This window comes from Bos indicus, chromosome 19 (genome assembly GCF_029378745.1).
Source record: "Bos indicus isolate NIAB-ARS_2022 breed Sahiwal x Tharparkar chromosome 19, NIAB-ARS_B.indTharparkar_mat_pri_1.0, whole genome shotgun sequence".
Classification (NCBI taxonomy): domain Eukaryota; kingdom Metazoa; phylum Chordata; class Mammalia; order Artiodactyla; family Bovidae; genus Bos; species Bos indicus.
This window is the reverse complement of record NC_091778.1, coordinates 47235066-47257015: the sequence shown is the minus strand read 5'-3', so window position 1 is coordinate 47257015 and position 21950 is coordinate 47235066. Positions and strand designations below refer to the sequence as shown.

Below are 21950 nucleotides of genomic sequence, written 5' to 3'. Positions count from 1 at the left end.
GGACCACCCCCCCCCCCCAATCCCCAGTTTTAAGGGGACAAGGGACTCTACTTGACGTTGACCTTCTGAAGGTGCCATAGAACACTGGCCCTTGTTATAAGGGTGCCCTCTCTGAGAATCGTCCCTAAACCTGCCCCAGAGCTCACAGACCTGGGGCCGGGCCTCACCATGGCGTCTTGTCTGCCCACAGTCCGTCCAGCCGTGGGAGCGGCGGACCTTCCCCCTGGCGTACAGCCCCCAGGCGGAGAGTGAGGACCAACTGGATGCACAGGAACGGGCGTCCCGCTGCACTCGGCGCACCTCGGGCAGCAAGACTGGCCGGGAGACAGAGGTGGCGCCCACCTCGCCTCCTGTCGTTCCCCTCAAGAGTCGGCATCTGACGGCCACAGTCACAGCTCAGCGTCCAACTCACAGATGAGTGGGATATGAGAACCTAAGCAGACTCACTGACTATTGGCATTAAAGCTTCAGAAATCTCTGTGTTTGATATTCAAACATCATATGCCGAAAATTTTCACAGTTTTTAGTGAATTTAAGGAATTTAGATTCTACTTTGGTATTTTTCTTTCTTGTTTTGATTTTTGTTCTGTTTTGGTTTCCATGTTTTCTTGTCACACGCCTGAGCACTTCCTCCAGTTGGCAAACAGAAGTTCAGGATAAGAGCCTGCTGGCCTGAGCCTGGCACCTCCTCTGCACTGTTGAATCACTGGACTTAGTCATGTCAGATGGTCACCCCTCTCCTTCGCCCCAGTGGGCAGGGTGGGACAGCCAGGTGGGCAGAGGGGAAGGACTCTCCAGCTCAGTGTCGCCCCCTGAGGTGAGGGTTGGGGAGAGCAGTGTGCTCTGGGCTCTCGCTGGCCTGCCCCTCTGTGGCTTGGCTTAGCTGTGGCCCCCCCAGCTGGGTCCCCTTGGTCGACTGTGCTGGAGCACCCCAACCAGAGCCTCTTGACTGGCCCTGCCAGCTGTTCCCACTCAGCCCTCAGCTGACAGAATGGCTTCCCCTTGTCCCCCAGATCTTGGAGACTACCAGGGTTTCCTCTGCGTTCAGTCATCCCTGTCTTGACTCCTTAACTGCAGTAACCTGGCTGCAGCTGCTCGGGTCCCTATCCTTCCCAATCCCCTCATCTGCTCCCCCACACCAGACGCACACCCACACATGTGGTCCTTCCCCTTGGAATGTTTTTCCCACTTACCCTGGTCTGTGAAGGTGTAGGGTCTTCCCGCTCCTCTGACTCGAGGGAGGCTGGGAAATGAGCAGCCATTGCCCCTCTGTAATCGTTTTCACTGATGGGGTCATTCGGAGTCATTTGGTCGTATCCCCCTCCTCCGCCAGTCCAGTTCCTTGTTGGTGTCTGTCCGCCCCTCCTCTCTCGAGCTCCTTTGCCTGTGGAACACTGTCTGGTCCTTGCTGTGGTTCCCGTCACTCCCCGTCACCCCCTGGGTTAACCGTGTGCCTGTCTCACCTATGATCACATCACCAAAAGGGGGGCAATAAGGACTTTTTTTTTTTTTTTTTTTGCGCCATTTTGTAATCGTATAAAAATAGTAGACAAACTGCTTAATGTTGGGGTTTTTTCACAATTTTCAACATTAGTGATTTTTTTTTTTTTGATTCTGTTTGCAAGTTAAAGGGTTTGTCATTGTTTCTTTAAAAAAACAATAATGCACCATATCCCTATGCATAAAGTGCTTCTTCTATTTATAAGGTTGAAAATTCTGAATAACCCTTTTAGCATTGTAAAAAAAAAAAAAAAAAATCAAAAATGGAAAAAAAAAACTTGTATTTTGTAAATATTTTCTTTTCCTGCTTTGAGCTGTGTATTGGCAGCGAAACATGTAGCTGTCTTTGTTCTATAGAAATGCTTTTCTTCAGAGAAGCTGATCTTTGTTAATGTCTTGATTCTGTTCGCAAAGCACAGACTAGTGCTTAAAAAAAAAAAAAAGGAAGGAAAAATTGAAAAAAATAATAAAAAAAAGTTACAGAACGTAGTATGCCAGGCCTTTCTTGTCACTGGACGTGGTAGTGGTGGTGGTAAGGACCTGCCCTGCTGGGGGAGGTGCTCTGACTGGCACCGAACCTTGGGAAGGCTCCATGCCATCTTCTGGGCTCAGGCGGGCTCCTCTGACGATCACCAGAGAGGGGATGTGGGTTTTCGTGGGTGTGGGGGGTAAGAGATGTCAGGAGGAAAGGTGGTGTTTGTTGGATGTAAGTAGTTGACCCATTGCTTTTTTTTTTTTTAAGTTCTTTTTTTTTTTTTTTTTTGGCTGTGCTGGGTCTCCATTGTGGTGCGCAGGCTCTTCGTTTCTATACTCAGGCTTTAATGGTCTACCTCTAGTGAGGCCAGCTGGCAGTGTGGCTTTTTTATTTTTTTAATCTACTCTAAATTGCTCTCTAGGATTCCCAGGTGGATCAGTGACAAAGAATCCACCTGCCGATGCAGGAGAAATGGGTTCATTCTTGATCCGGGAAGATCCCACATGCCAAGTGGCAACTAAGCCCGTGCACCACAACTGCTGAAGCCTGAGCAGCGCCCTGGAGCCAGTGCTCTGCAGCAAGAGAAGCCGCTGCAGTGAGCCTATGCACAGTGAAGACCCAGCACGGCCAAAAATAATCAAATTATGAAGAAGAAAAATTGCTCTCTAGTGGAGATTTCACATCTCACTTTGGACCTCTGGGGTTGAGATCACTGAGGATTTAATATACTTTGCACAGAGCCTGAGCTGGTTCTCAGCAGCTTTCTTCTTCGGAAAGAAGAAAAGTTTCGATTTTCTTTGTAGAAGATGAGTAAGTGGGCGGGCCTGGTTCTCTTGCTGCTTCCTTTTTGCCTTTTCACAGCAATCAGGTGGACACAGCCAGTGAAGCTGCCTGAGTGTTTTTTATATATATATATATATTTTTTTTTTTTTTTTGTCTTTTTTTTTACCCCAGTTCTGAAGTAACATTTCTCTTTGGCTGCCCTGTTGCTGCTTCTGTAGTTGGCGGTTAAGATCTGCTGTACTTAAGCTTCTGTCTGCAGTGGCTAAAGCATGTCAGGAAAAGCTGAGAAAAGTGATAATTTCTTTTGAAACTGTGTGAAAAAATCAAAGGCCTGAACATTATGACCTTGACATAATCACTAAGGAACAATAATTAACACGATGGGTTCTGCTCTGCTTTTCTTTTTGTCTGTAGTCTCACCAGGGGCTCCTTGGGATCCCTAATTGAGATCTAGCACTCTCCACCTGAGATGAGGCTCAGAGGAGAGCAGCTCTGATCCCGGAAGGAACCAGAGCCCCTCATTCCACTGACTGGCCCAGTCAGTGTCCTGCTTCAGCCCCAGGCCTCTCCGCTCATTTCCAGGGATCAAGAGATCTCGCAGAGCTACCCCTGCCGTCTCAGGTCTGAATACAGTGGTTTGGGTCTTTTACAGGCTGAGCCTTGAGAACTGAGCCACAAGGGTATTTATTGCCTTTTGAGTTGGACCAGGATGGTTTGCCAGCACCAGAATGAGAAAATCAACTGGAAATGAACAAGTCTGAGAGTCCTTTCACCTTCAGGGCCCCAGAGCCAGCTGGTAAATCCTCACATCCAGGTTTCAACAGTATTGTCATTTCCTGAGCTAAGTTCCCAAAGGCTGGGAAGGGACTTAGAAATTGTAACATCATTTTCTGGTCCTTTAAATCCATACACAAAGGCCTTATTTAATCAGAGTAATAACTTTATTTTCCAAATTCACTTTTACAGCAACAGTCAGTGTAAATCATTTGTTAAAACACACAATACACGATATGGACATTCACAGACAGGAAGCTAAGCTAAGATGGTCTCATGTCCCTCCCCCCACCCTCAAAATTAACAAAGAAATCATGGGACTTGCAAGTGCCAGAAATTGTCCTGCCCCACACTGCAAATTCACAGGGCTCAGTCCGGTAGGAGGTGAGACAGTGTCGGTGCCCAGGGTAAACCCTTTTCAAAACTGAAACCAGAAGTTTCTTGAAGCCACATTTCTGTAGAGAGGACAAGCCGATGACCTCCACCTCTGCCTTCATCCCTGCCTCTCTCTGCTGTCCTCGGAGGACAGAGATCAAAGGGTGACGAGATCTTAGCAACTGTTAGAAGTACAGGCTGTGTGTCTGGAGCTGGTGGGAACGGTGACACGGAGGTACCAAAAACTTTGAGGAAAGGATGCCTCAAAGCGGCTTTGGGAGGCAGGATTGTGATCTCAGGACCCTGCAAAAGGGCAGCAGGACAGAGCAACCATATCTCGATTCCTCCACAAACCTCACCACCTGGCCGGGAAGGAGAACTAGCTGGCAGCCTGCGGCACCTGTCAGTGGAAAGGCGAAATCCCAAGGGACTTCTGGCACCCACGGTTGAAATCACGAAGAAAAGAGTTACTAGGCTTCGGACTACTGCACCCCTTTGCCCAGTGGTTTAACTATCTTACAGGTTCCTCCCCCCTCCCCCCTTGAACACAACAAGCAATCGCAAACAGGATACGGTCTCACCACTGAAGTCAATTTAAATGGAATTATTGATAAAGTGAGTGGAGAGCTTGAGGGGACCAGGTGGATGAGGGACCACCGATTCTGGAGGAAACGGGTGGGGGTGTGCCAGCTCTGGGGGGATTGTCCTCATTTAAGCTTACAAGCCAACATCCCTTTGCAGACTCCCTGCCAGCAACTGACCTGATCACCTAAACCACCATCTTCAGGCTGATCCCAACACAGGCGATTCCAGAGCCCTCTGGGAAGGAAGTACTTGGAAAGCCAGACACGAGACTGCAAGGAGGGGTGCAAGGAATGCAGCCAAAATTGGTGGCAGTAAGGAGGGGCCACATCTCACATCTTGACACCATGTTTCCTCCTCCTTCCTCAGAACCCTTCCAAGACCAGCTGGGACTCGGAGGACCGAGCCTCGCGGGGGGACGTTTGGGGCCCACGTGATCCCTAGCGTGGAGCGCTCTGATTGCAAATGGAGCAGCCGGCCCTGGACTCCGACCCTCCCAGCCCCACAGGGTTGCCTTTGACCATCCCCACACCACAAGTGGCAGACCTCGACCGAGGCAGAGAGTTTCTTTAAACAGCAGATTTTGACAAAGGCGGCTTCCCTTGTCCCTGTGGCAGAAGAGGGTTGGCAAGTGTCTTCTGACTTGTCACCGCGTCAGGAAGCTGGGGCCCCTGGGGCCAATTGTTCGTTCCAGGCCCTGCTGTGGCTGTAGAGGCCGTGGGTGGGTGGCTGGACCATCCTTCCTGAGGGAGAGCTTGGAGCTGAGGGGTGGGCTGCAGACCTTGCCCCAGTGGGCATTCGTGATGTGGGGAGCTGTCTGACCCTCTCTTGGGGCTGCTATGGGGCTTCTCCTGGACCATCTTCACCACAAGAAACATGCCCTCTGCCTGACAGAAGGGAGCCCCGGGTCAGGGAGGGGGTACCGGAGCTGCTGTCCTCTCCCGGGCTTCAGGTGTTCACAGCCGAGTTCCCCAGTGTCAGGATCTGGTCTCTGTGGGGTCCCCGATGCTGATGGAAATCTTTCATCAACTGGGAGAGCCACATGGGCCTTCTGGATCCAAGTCCCCGCTGTGGGGTGAGAGACACCTGGGACTCCCGCGAGGGCGGGTTAGAAACCTCTTTACAAGCATTTCAAGATACATGCGTCCTTTTTTTTTTTCTTTTCACTATCATAGTCACTCTGGTGAATCCAAGCATAAACAGACAAATCAGACTACAAGGCGACAGGGTGTGGACGGGGAGGGGAGGGCGACATCTATGTATATGTTCAGCTGCTCCACGACAGACCACCCTGCTTCCCGCTGGGTCGGGGGGAAGAACCAGTTCCGAGGGGGCACGTTTCACTTTTGGGGGTGCAGAGGGCCGATGACACAGACTTGGGATCGAGCAACGCCTGGGCTCCAAGAGGCTGGCAGTCACAAGCTGGGGCAGAAGTGGGGGACAACGCGGGCGTGGTCTTGCCCGCCTGCCCCAGTGCCATCTCTGGCATCCGGGACGGCCAGCCTGCTGCCAGCTCAGCACTGGACGGGGACTGGGCCCAGACAAGGCATGAACATCCAGGGTCACTGCGAACCCCACCCTGGCTTGCGACTCTGATGGCGGTGGGGGCAGGGAACTGAGTACGGTGGTGGGGGCCATTGTGAGGGACACAGCTGGATGCCTATAACTCAGAGAGATGGAGGTCCCGGTGTCTGGACCTCGCCCTCCTTGACTTCCCCCTTGGTATAGAGCAGGTGTCGCCCCATCGGAACAATGTCCATTACCGAGAAGGGGTGGGTGGCGAGGCGGGGAACTCGGGACAGCATGACGTAGTGAGGGGACAGGCAGTGACCAGGCTCCGCACGGCAGACACACAGGCGTGGTGGGGGCAGACGCAGGGCTGCATGGCCGTGGGAAGGAGGAGAGGTTTAGGACCGGAGGCCCAGGCTTGGGAACAGGCAGGTGCTCCCAAGAGGCACAAGTCCTTACAAAGAGAACTGGTTAGCCCTAAGTCCCAGATCTGTGAGGTGGCCAAAAACGCGGCTGTAGTTCCCACCTTCAGAACTCAATAAAACGGGGTTTCTAGGGGGCGGAACGAAGCCCCTCAGCTCAGGACCCCCCCCCACCCACCCTGCGAGAAGCAAGGAAGAGGCCAGCGCTCGGTGGTCTTTTCCAAGGAGGTTACCCACACGACGTCCTTCCCATCACCTTCCTTCTCCTGCCCCGTCCCTTCTCCACGCAGAGGGTAGGCCGCCGCCAAGAACGGGACGCCGCTTGGCCCGAGGCTGCGGCGGGTGGTGGAGGCTGTGCCCAGCCCGCTGCCCTCCAGGCAGGCCCCAGCGTCCCCGCCCCGCACAGGCCCCTCCGCTTCCCGCCCCGCCCCCTGCCCCGCCCCGCCCACCCCGTCCGGCTCCAAAGCGGCCCCGTGCGCCTGTGGCTCCACCCATGTGCCGAGTTTCAAGTCCCTTGTTGCCACTGCTGCCTCGGGGACACCCCCAGAATGGGGCACCCCCGCCCCCAGGCCTGGAGAGCCCCCGGAAGCAGCTTTCAGAGCCTCCCTTCTCTCTCTTCCACTCAGAGGGGGAAAAAAAAAGAATCAAAGTAACTGCCCAAGGAAATTCTGGGTGGGGCCCTCTTTTGGAGTGTTTTTAAAAATACTTTATTAGGACTGGCCCACCCATCAATTTGGGAAGCTGAACTTGGCTCTGTTCCGGTCACTGATTTGGAAGCCCCGAGCCAGAGCTGAGCGACAAGCAGGTTAGTGATTAACCGAGGAACCGATCTGTGAGGAGCAGCTGGGGGAGGGCAGAGGGCGAAGGGCCAGAGCATTATTCTTTTTTTTCCCACACTCTCACTCTCTTCTCTCCACGATTATTGACCGCCCCGGGGCCTGATCACAAACCCTGCTTGGCCAGGGAGGCGGACACCTCGTCAGCGAGGGTGGCGAGCTGCGGCGAGTCCACCATGTCGATGCTGCCGGTGGAGGACACGTTGCTGAGGTGCCGGGGGGAAGTGTCCCCCGACACCACCGGTGACTTGTACACGATCTCCGCCCCGTGGTCGGTCTTGGCTTTGGCGTTCTCGCGGAAGGTCAGCTTGTGGGTTTCGATCTGTAAGAGAAGAGCGGGCAGGCTAAGGAGGAGAGCTGGGTCGGGTGACGCCCGCTGGCCTTGGGAGGGAGGGAGCCATGGTGGCTATGACGGCTTCATGGCTTCCCAACAGCTAAGCTGCAGCATCCTAGTCACCTGCCAGCCAGCCCCCCAGGCCCCCTCTCCAGAAGCAGTGACCATTGTGGGTTTTTGGTGTACCCTTCTAGGAATAGCCCACACATGCAAACCTATATGTGTGAGTAGAGAAAAAAATACATATACGTGTACATATATGCATACATATGGCAACAGTATCCACATGCTTTGCACTCTGGTGTTTAGGTTTAATACCTTGCATTGTCCCTACACAGCTCCCTCACTGCTTGTTGAGGCTGCTTGCTTTCCCATCACAGCAGATGTACCAAAATGTATCTACTCCCCTGTGGGTAGATATTTAGGTTGTTCCAATCTTTTGCTCTCACAGACAATGCTGTGTGGAAAGTGTTGAATACCCTTGTACTCACATCATTTCACATATGCACCGTGTCTCCTGGAAGTGGGATTGTCAGTCGCTGTGCATGTGCACTTTGCCAGACTGCAGATCAAAGTGTGGAAAGAGAGGCTGGAGGAGACACGGGGAGGGCCCAGGTCCCCAGCCAGCCAGCTTTGAGCCGGACACACTCCTCCCCTTTGCCAGTGACTGATGAGGACCCTCGAGGTGGCAGCTGCTGTGGGCAGCGCTGCAGGTGTACCAGAAAGCACGATGCAACGGAGCCCTGATCAAAGCAGTGCATTGTTCTGAAATATACTCACAGCTCATACAACTCAGTATCAAAAAAAGCAAATAACTCAGTCAAAAATTAGGCAGATGATCTAAAAAGACATTTCCCTAAAGAAGACAAGGATGGCCAAAAAGCATGTGAAAAGGTGCTCAACATCGCTAATTATTAGAGAAATGCAAGTCAAAAACCACACGCAGTTTCACCTCACTCCAGTTACAGTGGCCATCAACAAAAAGTCTACAGATAAGAGTCGCCATATGACCCAGCAGGCCTGTGTTCACAGCAGCACTACTCATGATCGCCAAAATGTGGGAACAACCTCAATGTCCATTGACAAATGAATAAAGATGTGAGAACAGAATTCAGCCACAAAAAGAAGGAAATATTGCCATTTGTAGCCACATGGATGCAACTAGAGATTTTCGTACTAAGTGAAGTCAGTCAGAGAGAGACAAATACTGTATATCATTTGTATGTGGGATCTAAAATATGGCACAAATGAGCCCGTCTACAAAACAGAGACAGACGCACAGACACAGAGACCAGACTTGAGGTTACCAAGAGGGTGAGGGGGATGGATGGATTGGGAGTTTGGGATTAGCAGATGCAAACTAGTATATGTAGAATGGATAAACAACAAGGTCCTTCTGTATGACACAGGGAGTTCTATTCAGCATCCTGCGATAAGCCATAATGGAAAGGAATACAATAAAAAAAGGGTGTATGTATATAACTGAGTTGTCTTGCTATACAGCATAGATTGGCACAACACCATAAATAAATGATATTGAAAAAAAAAAAAAGATACAAATGAACTTCTTATTTCCAAAACAGAAAGAGACTCACAGAAAACAAACTTATGGTTACCAAAGGGGAAAGGGGAAGGGGGATAAATCAGAAGGTTAGGATTAACATATACCCTAAGTAAGTAAGGTCGCTCAGTCGTGTCTGACTCTTTACAACCCCGTGGACTGTAGCCCACCAGGCTCCTCTGTCCATGGGATTCTCCAGGCAAGAATACTGGAGTGGGCTGCCATTTCCTTCTCCAGGGGAACTTCCCGACCCAGGGATAGAATCCAGGTCTCCCACATTGCAGACAGACACTTTAACCTCTGAGCCACCAGGGAAGACCTAACATATACCCTACTACATATAAAATAGATAAGCAACAAGAACCTATTGTCTAGCACAGGGAACTAACTCTACTCAGTACTTTGCAATAACCTATAAAGGAAAAGAATCCAAAAAGGAATATATGTATGTCTGTATAACTAAATCACTGTGCTCTACATATGAAATTAACACAACACTGTAAATCAACTAGACTTCAATTTAAAATAAAGAAAAAACAATAATAAGTAGAGCATCCTTGACCCGGAGGTCTTAGCTCCAAAGGATACCTGGAAAGCTCAGAAGCAGACAGTTTAGCTGGAGTATGTATGCCAAGCAGTACATAGTTATTCTCTCCTGCTGAGCTCTGAAGTGATGGACACAGTAATCCTCAACCTTTTGGGGGTCTTAGGACCTCCTTGGGGGCTTCCCAGGTGGTGCTAGTGATAAAGGGTCTGCCTGTCAATGCAGGAGACTTGAGAGACACAGGTTCGATCCCTAGATCAGAAAGATCCCCTGGAGGAGGGCACAGGGACCCACCCCAGTATTCTTGCCTGGAAAATCCCATGGACAGAGAAGCCTGGTGGTCCATAGAGTCATAAAGAGTCAGACATGACTGCAGTGACTTAGCACAAACCCAAGACCTTCATGAGCATCTGGTGAGACCAGGAAAATGTGTACACCTGCCTGCCTGCTCTCACACATGTGACAACTTCTCCCCACAAGTTCAGAAGTCCCTGGATCCCAAGAAAAGAGCATTGTAGGGGCATGTGAATGTAAAGAAAAATCAGGCTCCCATCTAAGCTATATGCTTATTTTGGGTGACTGCTTTGAAAAAAGAACTCTTCCTTATTACTGTAACTGAAAGACCATTTTGACGTTAAGTTTATGTTCTTAAGAAAAATGTGACACCCTCCTGGGAACGTCCCCAAACTCCCCAGGCTGAAAGGAGCTCGGGTGGCGGGGTTCCTGAGCTCCACCGCTTGTCAGCAGTGTTGCTCATCACAGAGGGAAATGGGACTGAACACGAGGAAACCCTCTGGGGCCAGCACAGTGTCTTCCAGGCAGTGGGCAGGGCCCTCCCTTTCTGAGGCAACACAGAGATGAGTGAAAACAGAAGTCCAGACCTGGATTTGCGTCTAACTCGTGTTGTTTGATGACTACAGAGCTCCAGGCACCCTCCTGGACCCTGCCTCACCCTGGTCTCCGGGACGGGGATGTTTCCGTCCTTTTGCTGAAGGAGAACCTAAGGCTGAGAGGGCTTGCAGAGCTTCCGGGGGTCACGCCTCCAAGCAGAGTCAAGCCCAGAGCTTTCCCCCAGAAAGAGAAGCTTCCAGAGTCAGGGGTAGAGGCCTTCCTTCACCCAGAATCACCAACACCCAGACCTACCCACTCATTCCATATATAATCAGTCAGACTCGCCCGGGTGGGACGGCAGATTCATTAAGCTCCCCAGGGCAGGGAGGTCCTGTGTTAAACAGGGCGGGTAGTGATGGAGACAAGCTGGCCTTTTGCAAAAAAACCTTCTCATTTCCCCGGGTCTCACTTCTGATGGAGACCCAGGCACCCTGTATGTAAAGGCATGATGGTCAGGGAGGCCTGTGGGGAACCAGGACCCCAGCCTTCCCTCAGCCTCCACGGGGCTCCATCACTGGCCATCAGTGCCAACTGCTGCTTTAAGCACACACAGGGCAGCAAGTGCCGCTCAGAAACCACACAGTCAGGCTTTCACCGCAAAGGCGGAGTGTCTGTCGGTCCAGACCAGAGGAGGAGGAGGAGGTGGGCGGGATGTGGGGAGGGGGGTGACTGCATGGGAACCCTGGCTCCCATCAAGCTTGGCCCAGCTGCCACTTCCGACTAGTGGGGACCTTTGACCGCACCGCTGGGCTGGGTCTTGGTTTCTGTGCTGGGACGGCCCTTCCCTCTCCGTCCTCCTCAGTCAGCTGCTGGGAGGCACTGAAGACTGGAACACGTACCACCTGCAGAACTTCAGGGCAGGCATGGGCAGGAAACCCCAGGGGGCATTTCGCTGAATTTATGAAGAGAAAAAGCGCCACCACACAACAGAATTCAGTGATGAGCCCAGAGGGAGGCACTGGGGTTCCCCAGCCCCCACTGCACACAGACATCCAGACCCAGGGCTTCTAGGAACCATGGGGAGCACCCAGGTTCTCGGTCCAGTGGCCTCCTCATGGACACTTGCAGAGGCTTTGTTGAAACCTGAATTCCAGCATCACTGTTTGGCTCTAACTGCCTAGTGACCTATTTAGAAAATTAGGTTATGTTCCCATGACTGGCTTTTGGTGACTGGGGCTGGCTTTGGCGACGGCTACTTCCTTTTGGGGGTGCTGGCCAACCACAGGGCCGAGGGCAGTAGCTCTCACCTTTAACTGCACTGAAGAGTCACCTGGGGGCTTTAAAAGCTCCCCTCCAGGTACCCAGATGGCTCCTGAGACAAACTAGTCAGAATCTCCAAGATGGGGCCTGGGATCAAGGCTGTTAAAGCTCCCAAGGACAGCAAAGAGCAGCCCAGGTGGAGCCGCGCAAGTAGCTGAGAATCCACATCAAGCCAGTCAATATGGCCCCTCAGCTCTCCTGCTCTGAGACACTGCACTCTGTTACAGCCTCTGCCCTGCCCCTTTACCTTTTTATTCCCTCCGCCAGGGACGTGTGTGATGTTATCCAGGGACCCAATCTTCGACTGGACTCTATCCTTGAAGTCCAGCTTCTCAGATTTCACTTCCACTTGGCCACCTCCTGGAACACAACGTACAAAGGACACCGAGCCTTGAGTGAGGGCTCAGCCAGTGACTGCATGCAGACGCCAACCTGGAGGAGCAGCTAAGACCAGCTTTTATTTAGAGTGTGCTTTGGAACAAGTAGGTCCTTCCAAAGGGCTTGAAAACAATTTGCTTCATCTTCATGTTTTTTCTTTTTGTCTCACTAATCAGGGTGTACATCAAATATCTACTCAGCAAACTCTTTCTCCTTAGTGCAAAGGTAAAGGACAGCTCAGTTCAAGAGAAATTATTCTAAATTCTAAATTGGTGGGCTTGCAAGGAGTTGAGCCTTTCTATGCCAACATCCTGTAAGACCTCGGAATTAAACTGAAGGGCAAAATGCACCCTTCATAAGGAAGGGCCCTGACATTTTCTCCCTCCTCAGACACTCAATGCCCTGCCCAAGTGTGGGAGACATGACCTGAGGAAGAGATGAACTACATTACTTTCTTTGGAAGGATAAAGCCACTCAACAAAGTTGCTCCACAGTGTGATGGGATGGTGGCCTCAGGAGAGGCAGAGAGATTCAACTTGCCCAAAATGTCCAAGGGAGACAGAAAATAATGACATTCTAGACTGCACTTCTGACCATCTCTCTTCCTGCAGTAATGGTTCAAGCCCCGGAGAGGACCTAAGGGAGAAGCCCTGCTCTGGACTCTCAGGCAGGAGTTAGAATCTAGATCTGGGCTCTCCAAGATGGTAGCCCGTGGCTACTTAAATTTTATTTATTTTTAAATTTTAATTTAATTTTTTTGGCTGCACCGCAGGGCTTGTGGGATCTTAGTTCCCGGATCAGGGAACGAACCTGGGACGGGCAGTGAAAGCGCCAAGACCTAACCTTTGGACTGCCATGGAATTTCTCAAATTTCATTAAATAAAATTGGTTCATTTCCTCAACTGCACCGGCCATATTTCAAATGCTCATCAGCCGCATATGGCGAGTGGCTACCACAGTGAACAGGACAGGTACAGAACGTTTCCACTGTTGCAGAAAGATCTACAGGCAGCACCAATTTCCGCATGGCATGAGATGGAGAGGGAAAGGGTGCGCATGGAGAGTTCCACAGTATCATTTCGGCGGGGACATGGCCATGACCCAGGAGTCCCATGTTACAGCTGGAGCAGTGGGTGAAATGTCCCTCCTCTTGGCTGAGGACCAAACTGGGGACCAAATCTACGGAGCCAGTCTTCGGGGGCCAGTTCAGGTTCTTCCCCAGCTTCAGAGGCCCTGTGCGCAGCCCGCTTGGAGAGCCGCGGGGTCAGGGTTTAGCTCAGCATCTGCCCTCCCTTCTACCTTGTCTTGGGCAACCTAGTCCCGCTCAGGAGCTACACACAGAGCCACACCTCCCAGGCCCCAGCAAGCTCCACCCCCAACACTCTTCTTGATGGCCCATCCCATCCATCCTTCCCACCCACTTCCGGAGAAGGCACCGCCCCATCCGGTCCCGCCCCCTGGCCACCCCGCCCAGTCTTGCCTTCTACAAGGGCTATGCCTTCTACAAGGGCTACCTGGCTTATGATGGATGTTGCCTAATGAGCCACACTTGGAGGTCACCTTGCTCAGATCCACTGGTTTGTAGACTATTTGCACCTGGAGGGGAGAGAGAACGAGAGAGAGTAAAACAGGATTATTTTGTTGGGAGTGAAACAATGAAAAGCAGCAGGACAGCATTTCCGGTCTGCCACGAGGAGCACACCCTAGTACTGATAGGAAAATGTGTTGGAATTCTGCCAACCCTGCCCTGGGAATGAAATAAATGGAGTGCCTTCGATCCCACAGGACAAGGACCCTCAGAGAAATACAGGGCTACCTCCCCATAGGGGCAAGGCCCACACCACTGGTTTAGCAAACATACGTGAAAATGTCATTCTCTTTCCTGACATGAAATCGACAGATCGCATTCAGTGAGGACAGAAAGAAAGAAGGGGTCCGTGTGTGCAGCATCTGAAAAATCTCGGCAAAGCAAGAGAGCCGTGTCTGCTGGGCCTCTGAGAGCAGAGGGCGGGGTGGGGTGGTTAGGAGCACCTTCTCCCAGAAGCTTCACCAACCCCAGTACCCCTACAGCAGAACAACGATGGTCAGCGAGCAGGGACGAGCACTTCGGCGACCTGGGAAGAGTGAAGCGCCAGGTGGAGCCTGGGCACACAACATCCTGGACAGTTTGGTTCTTTACAGAAAAGAGCAAAGGAACACGAGCAGGACGGTCAGGCGGCACAGCAAGAATCACGGGTTTAGTGTCTCAGGGAAGCTCAGCAGACACACGCGGGGAGGCCTAAGGGCCCCAGGGCTCAGAGCCGCCCTAAGGGTCCAGCATGTGGCCCAGCCACACAGCCACCCCCCAGCCGCCTGGAGGAGACACCCCACAGGGACCCAGCGTCAGCAGAGGGGGTCTCATTGAGGAAATCTGCACAAAACCATGACTGTGGAAGCCCCTGATGGTCACGGGGTGACACGTCCCTTGTGTGAGGTCACCTGAGGACACAGGAGGCCAATCACCACTGAGCCAGTGGGCTCCTGCTCCCCGCCCTGGAGTTACCTGGAGGAATGGCCTTGTGCCCGAGAATGGGTTTAACGAGCACATCAAGGAGGAGTTTTTACTTAGGTCTAAATCATCTGGAATAATCCCAAATTAACGTTCATCAAAATCATGTTGGCGTTTGTCGATTACTGGCAGAGTTGATGGAAGCTGACCAGGGGACGTGGCCTGTGTGCGTAGGTGTGGGGAGGGAGGCGCGGGGAGCCCTCGCCTGTGGGGGTGGGTGGGTTAATGAGGGGTTCTGAGCCTGTGCTCCAGGTGGGGTGCTGGAGATGGGGGGACAGAGGGGCTGTGGAAACTACCCCCTCTTTCCTCGCAGGAGCAAGATGAAAGCAAAGGCTGGTGTGTGCGAGGTTCTCTCTCCTCTTTTCAGCCTCAGTTTAGGGGGGTGAGGGTGTAACCAGTTGCGGAGGAGGAAGGCATGATGGAGGGGAGGGAAGGGGAGGGGAGAGAAATGGGGGAAGGGGGGGGAGGATGGGAGCCAGGACAGGGAGATGCTCAGGCGGTTGAGGCTGGGGAGGGAGGAAGCCAGGCTCCGGATTGAAGCCAGGAGTCAGATGAGGCAGGGAGAACCGCGGGAAGGAGCAGGGCCTGCCTGCTGGGGAGTTACATCCCAGCTGAGGAGGGGCCCCCTGCCAGGCCAGGGGCCCACAGCCCCCCAAGCGCCTGAGGCTGACATTGCGCAGGGACTTATCACCCTCAGCAACCTTTCACCAGGAGAAGAGCTATGACAGCTCCTACTGCAGCGGTCACAAGCCAACATCTTGTGGCTCTCTGCCAGGTCCCAGGCTAGTCCGCCGGCCCATAGAGTGCAGGACAGACGGGCGACGCTCCTGGGGAAGTCCCTCGAGGTCGTAGGCACTGCCCTCCCAGCAGCAGGCATGTACCCCCTCCCCCAAGCTTCCGCCGGAAGGAGCGGTCTGCTCACTGTGGCCACTGGACCCCACGCCTCCAGCCCCAGCAGCACAACCTCCCATCAGCCGACCAGACACGAGTTAAACCGGAAAGCACATGTCTTTCCTGCTCTGGCTGAAGCCCGCTTTCGGCAGGGAAGCCAGGAGTCAAATCTAAAACAGTAATGTCACCCAGGGCCCGTGGTCAGGCCAGCAGCGGGTGCAAGTGGTCCCCACCCTTCTCTTGGCAGAAGACAAGGTGGCAGTGGGACAGGAGAGCAGGGACGGGGGGCACTGGGGGGGGACACTGAGCAGACACTGGTGAGGAAGCGTTAGTGAAGCGCCATGCAGCAGCCTCGGGGTGAGTGCCCACCACTCTGGGGGCCACAAGGAGTCAGTGGCAGAGCCTACCCCGGGTGCTCAGGGCAGGAGGCAGCAGCACATTGCAAGAATAAACCCTCAGGTCTGGATGTGGATGATGTATGGGTAGAGGCTGGGCACTTTCTGGACAGAGCACACCCCCCAGGGCTTCCACTGTCCTATAAACCGCCCCCTCCCCAGCGCTGCCAGCTGGGGACCAGATGCCTGCTCTCACAAGCCATTCTCCTCCCCAGGGGTGGACCTCAAAGGGGCTTGAATCTCCTGCTCCCTAGAATGTTTCAACATTTGCCTACGGCCGACCAAGAGAGGCTGTGGAGAAGGGGGGCCGAGCCTCAGGATGCTGAATCTGCACCCAGTTTGGTCACTTGGAAGATCCCAGCAGAGCTGATCAAGTGGGCAGGCAAGAATGAGGATGTCAGCCCCAAATCTCTGGGATGCATCCAGTGGGGACTCAGGGAGTCCCCAGGGACACCTGGAGGCAGCCAAATGTCAAAGGGCTCCAAGCAGCATTTCTGTCCCCCCTCAACTGCAGGCTGCTCCCTGTACTTTTGTTGGGCTCTTTCGCATCTGGAGCTTCTGCCAGGGGTGGAACTGGTTTCAAACAAGAGCCAAGAGGCTTACGAATCAGCTCATCCCTCGCAGATGCAGAGGACAAACCGGAGCAGAGCCTGGCTGGCCTCTGCTTGTCCCGAGGCAGGACTGTAAAGACCTTGGTATGGGCCAGCTGTTCCCAGTGGAGCCCCTTAAAGCGAACCTACCCGGGTGATGGAGGAGGTGATGTCAGAGCCCAGTGTCAGGTGCCACCACCTTCAGCTCTAATTCAGATGGGCTGTGGGGCTCCCTGTGAGCGGGTGTGACAATGGGGCTGGGAGGACCCCGCTTCCAGGAAAGGGTCGGAGGACCAGTCACTCGATCTGCCCATGCAACAGGGCACCCCTCCTGGACCTGTGGGTGCGGGGAGTCTGGGCTACGTTTACTTGGGGACCCGGATAGACTCTGAGCCTGAGCATGGTTTATTCTATGCAGTGTCTCACAAGTACAAACACTCATGCCACTTCTCAAACCCGGAACCACAGCTGGAAAGTGTGACGGTACTCACACTGCCGCCTCCTGGCACGTGTTTGATATTATCCTTTGAGCCACACTTGGACTGGACGTTGCTAAGATCCAGCTTCTTATTAATTATCTGCACCTTTGACAGCCAGAAAAAAGGATGAGTGACACACCACACCCAGACGTGTCTGCTGCACAAACACACTCGCTGCCGGCTGCAGGCCTGAGAGGAGGGCAGGCCGGTTCACACCTCCCTGGGGAGCATTCCAGAGCTGTGAGTGGTTGGAGATGGACCCCACCTTACTGCCCTGGGCTTACAAAACAGATCCGTCAGAAGTGGCTCTTCCCTTTCTGGGAGGATTGCAGTAGGGCGGCCTCCCCCGTCAGAGAGCACCTCGGAGGTGGGGGTCACCAGGTTGAGATGGAGCAAAATGTGCTCAGTCACATTATTAAATGAATAAATAAAAGGTCCTCGCTGTGGCCTCACTCATACACCTACCAGACCCATCTGAACATTCACCGAGACCTTTACCTGGCTGTCCTCAGGTCTGTGGGCACTGCAGTCACCTGCAGGTATATTGTTAAAATCCCAGATCCCACTCCTGACCTTAGGCTTCTGAAAAGCTCCCCTGGTGTTTCGTTCCGGTTCAAGAATCCCTGACTTCATGGGGAGGACATGGGTAGATTTATGGAGAAGGTAAATCCAGACCCCTTCAGGGAAGGCCTGTGTCTCTTGGAAGGCAGGGTGAGTGCCCGCCCTTCCATCCATTGGCTGGTCCTTGGCCATGAACGCCCAGGCACTCAGAGGGAACAGCGCTCCCAGGCACCCTTCCCTAAGTTTTCCTGAGCAGGTGTGGGGATGGTAGAGACCATACTGTATTTCTGCAAGGCTCCCTTTTTTCCAGGCACCACGGAAAAAGTGTGAGGCTATTAACATTCGGGGGAGGAGGGGATTTTTATCTAATTTGTCTGTGTATGAATACCTAGCGGAGGCGAGCTGAACGCCACGATTTGTCTGCGAGAGCAGTGATCTACCATCACCAGCTGTCCCTCATCAGGGGGCTCAGTATTTGCAAACAGGAGGCCTTAGTTTTTATCAACCACAGGTATGAACAACTGTCAGCTAAAGTTCCCAATGAAGTACCAGCACACCCTCTAAAATTCTGGAAAAGTGGCAGTTGCTGCCGGGGGGCCCACTAACCCTGAGGCCGGGGGTGGTCAGAGCCTGGGCTTATCTCAGGAGAAGGGTCCCAAATCTGACCCCAGAGCCGGCCATCAGGGGTCCACAGGTCTTCAGCCAATGGAGGAAATAAGGACGTGATAGCAAAAGTTATCCATCCTACCATTTTGATATTAAAATGGCCTTTTCCTCCAATAAGATAAAAAAAAATGACTTTCCCTTTATTAAATTGTTAATTATCAAATCACATTGGTAATAGATAATATTTATTTTTAAATATCATTAACCTGGCAAGCTAAATACAATAATTTTCTCTTAGGCTCCATCCCTGTTTTTTTCCTTAATTTAATTGATCTGGATTGAAAAACCTGGGAAATACATATCTAACCCACCTCTTTGTTTTCTTTTATGTTCCTTTAAAGTAAAAAGCTGTGTGTTTTTTTCATTAAGTAATATAAACTGTGTTCTTGAAAAACAGAGGTTCAAGAAAAAGTTTTCTTGCTACTTTAACACAACCACTACTGCATTTTCTTGTCCTCATGAATGCTCATATATAAAAATAAAAGTACCACTGCAGACATATAAATGTGTGCCTACTATTTTATATCTTGCTTTACCAAGTATTTGCCATGTTCTACAATCAGAAGCATTAATTTAAAAAATGTCCTATTCCATTTTGTGTTATCTATGCTATCAGATATTTATATTGATTTCATTTTAAATAATACAAACAGCCTTACCATGGACATCGTTCTACAAGGAGTTTTTCCCATTTTGTGGATCATTTTCATAGCACAAAGTCCCAGAAATACAATTTCTGGGCCAAAGTTATAAATATTCTAAAAACCCCACACACAGTCCTCCAAATGACTTTTTAAAGGGTCGGATTAATTTCTCCTGTGAGCACTGGTGAGAAAGTTTTACTATATTGCCACCAGCATTGTGCAATTAGAAGAAATTGTTTTTATTTCCTTGATTAAAATGAATAGATTTGTATTGTTGGCCTATTCTGCATTTTCTTTGATTATTATTAAAGTTGTTCCTTTGTCCTTTTTTGTTAGTAGTTGTATTTATTTTTCTAGCATACAAATGCTGACATTTTAATGTACTTCCTTTGTAACATTTCTTCCTCTGTAACTTCTCTGGTTTTTTGTTTTTTTGGGTCGTGTCACGGGGCACCTGGGATCTTAGCTCTCCAACCAGGGATCAAACCCGGGCCCCTGCATTGGATGCGCAGAGTCGTAACCACTGAACCACCAGGGAAGTCCAACTTCTCTGGTTTTTAAGTGTAAAAACCATCCCTCATCTAGAGGCTGGATAAATACCTAATTCCATGTCGCCCTTTTCGCCTGCCACCTTACTGATGAAGAGGCCATCTAAAACCCAGAGAAGTTCAGTGACTTTCTCAAATCAGCCACAGAACCACACAGGAATCTAGATCTGGGTGTTCCTGCGACCACGGATACCTATGTAACAACAGTTTGCCTGAGTTGTCCTCAAGCCTGTTGTCTCATAAGCTAAATAGAAACAAGACTCTCTCTAGGTGAATGGTGATGTCTCTCCTCCCAGGCAGTAGGCGGCATCAGCCCGGGCTTGAGCTGAGATGAGGAGGTGGAACAGGTTTTCTCACCTGCTTCATAGGGAGTTGCTGTCACTGTCTGCATAATGTCTTTGAATCGTTTTGTCCCACCCTCAAATTTCAAGGAGTCCCACAAGCACTCCTGCTTTGGGGATCATTTTTTATTCATAACTTTCCACCAAATAAGTTCCAGAAGCAGACTTGCCTACTTGTTGCACAAGAGAACTGGAGCAGTTCAGAATAAGAAAGCACATACTTAACACACACAAAATAATAAAACAAGAAAACTGAAAAGACAGTTAAGAGAAGGGGAGGTCATCAGGACTGACCGATCATTACATTTAGCTCTGTGGAGAAGGAAATGGCAACTCACTCCAGTATTCTTACCTAGGAAATCCCATGGACAGAGGAAGCTGGCAGGCTACAATACGTGGGGTCACAAAAGAGTCGGACAAACTTAGCAACTAAACAACATTTAGCTCTGAGCTTCCCAGAAGTCAAAGCAAAAAGGGAAACGTGATGGGTTACATAACTCTAATCTGACAAAGAACACTGACCAGTTTTTCAAGGAGGATAGCCTTGTTTTCTGTACTAATCCTTACAAGAAAGTAATCAAATGACTCAAGAGACATGAAGCAATAATACAATGTGCAACAGACACAGAAATGTTTTCTCCAGGCTTCTTCTTGTTCCCACAAAAAAGGCAACAAACTTTTGTGGGATTTGGCAAGAGACATAAGGACATTTAGCAAGCAGACCTGAATTACTGTCAGTCCTCAAATTAAGTCAACACCCTTTACAGAATGGTAAATTTACAGAAAGGAAGAATAAAAGGGCAATAGTTGGCATTATGAAATTGGAATCCTGAAACTTAATTTCTCAACTAGAGTAAATGTGTGACATTGAGCCTCAGCTCCGAGCGGACACTGCAAATAGCCAAAGGGAAAAGCAATGTTTTGGAAGCTCCAAATTTTGATCCAGGAGACCACTAGTCAAGGGACAAATTCCTGTGGTCGGGGTTTGACCCTGGAGGAGAGGTTGGGGTGGCATGAGGCCGGGAGCAGGTCCATTTGGGTTTGCTCCATTTCCTGGAGAACCCGAAATGGTTCCAAACCCACATCAGATCTTGTTCTGGTTCTGTTTGGGCTCAGATTTCTCGAGGTGCTCCAGATGGCCCAGCCCTGCCTCCACCCTCGGCAGCTCCCAGGCTGGCCAAGTGTCCTTGGGCCGCCCCTGGAGAGGCCTGTCTCCAGCAGTGTCTTGTGCTGGGCCCGGCTTGGCCTCACCAGGATCAACAGGCCCAGTGCTGAGGACTGGGGGCTGGGATGTTCTGGAGGGAACCTAACCTGGGGAGAGCACTGGACACCCACAGCAAGCCTTCTCTTCAAGTCCAAAGTGGTCAGCTTGAGAACTGACACTGGAGATCGAATATTAGAGGAGACATTTCCATAGACAGAGGAGCCTGGTGGGCTGCAGTCCAGAGGGTCACAAAGAGTGGGGCGCGACTGTGCAGAGTGCCCCTTTGCAACTGTTTATACTGCTCCTTTAAACAGCGACTGATCCAAGACGCTTTAAAATGATGGAATTTATACAAGATTGTTTTTTGTAAACACAGATGCTGTGGACGGGGAGAGACGTCCAGAGGGTCTCAGAGTTACAAGGCTGCCCCCCAGGAGGGGCCCCGCCTGGTTCTGCACAGCCTGACACCTCAGATCAAGTTCAGTTGAGTCCCCGGCCCTGATCCAGGACAAGCAAACTATCCTAGGTACAGACTCACTTTATTTACTCTGCAAAGATGTTCTACACTTGTACTTTTCAAAAGGAGACTTGAAACTTTGTCAACAAATATAACAATTTTTTAAAACACTGTAGGGCTCCAGAGCCAGACACTTATAGCATGCTGTTGCCATCTTGTGGCCATCTGGAACATCGCAGCTCAAGCCTGTCCAAGCCCTGCAGCTCTGATGGTTTTCAGTCCTGCATGGGGGGCCTTCGCATCCCAGCTCCTGGCTTGCACATTCTCAGAGGAAGTGACTTTAGCTCCATCTGCTCAAAGCCAACCAGAACCACGTCCCATGCTCTGGTCATGACTCTGCAA

The 21950-nt window shown here is 51.3% G+C and overlaps 2 protein-coding genes across 24 annotated transcripts in view; one reads left to right on the top strand and one right to left on the bottom strand.

Moving 5' to 3' along the window:
* KANSL1 (KAT8 regulatory NSL complex subunit 1) overlaps positions 1-3812 on the top strand; it is a 172901-nt gene extending 169089 nt beyond the window's left edge. For all 5 annotated transcript variants that reach the window (XM_070773676.1, XM_070773677.1, XM_070773678.1 and 2 more), the window contains one exon: positions 191-3812. In XM_070773676.1, the coding sequence (XP_070629777.1) occupies positions 191-418 (228 nt within the window). In that variant the 3' untranslated portion in view covers positions 419-3812. The remainder of the gene's footprint in view (positions 1-190) is intronic.
* Positions 3813-7103: 3291 nt separating this feature from the next.
* Positions 7104-21950, bottom strand: part of MAPT (microtubule associated protein tau) — a 120637-nt gene continuing 105790 nt past the window's right edge. For 14 of the 19 annotated variants that reach the window (XM_070773681.1, XM_070773683.1, XM_070773680.1 and 11 more), the window contains 4 exons: positions 17140-17232; positions 13739-13820; positions 12094-12206; positions 7104-7578 (listed from right to left, as the gene is read on the bottom strand). In XM_070773681.1, coding sequence (XP_070629782.1) covers positions 7363-7578; positions 12094-12206; positions 13739-13820; positions 17140-17232 — 504 coding nt within the window. In that variant the 3' untranslated portion in view covers positions 7104-7362. The remainder of the gene's footprint in view (positions 7579-12093; positions 12207-13738; positions 13821-17139; positions 17233-21950) is intronic. The other 5 variants (XM_070773686.1, XM_070773691.1, XM_019981001.2 and 2 more) reach the window with 1 other exon arrangement.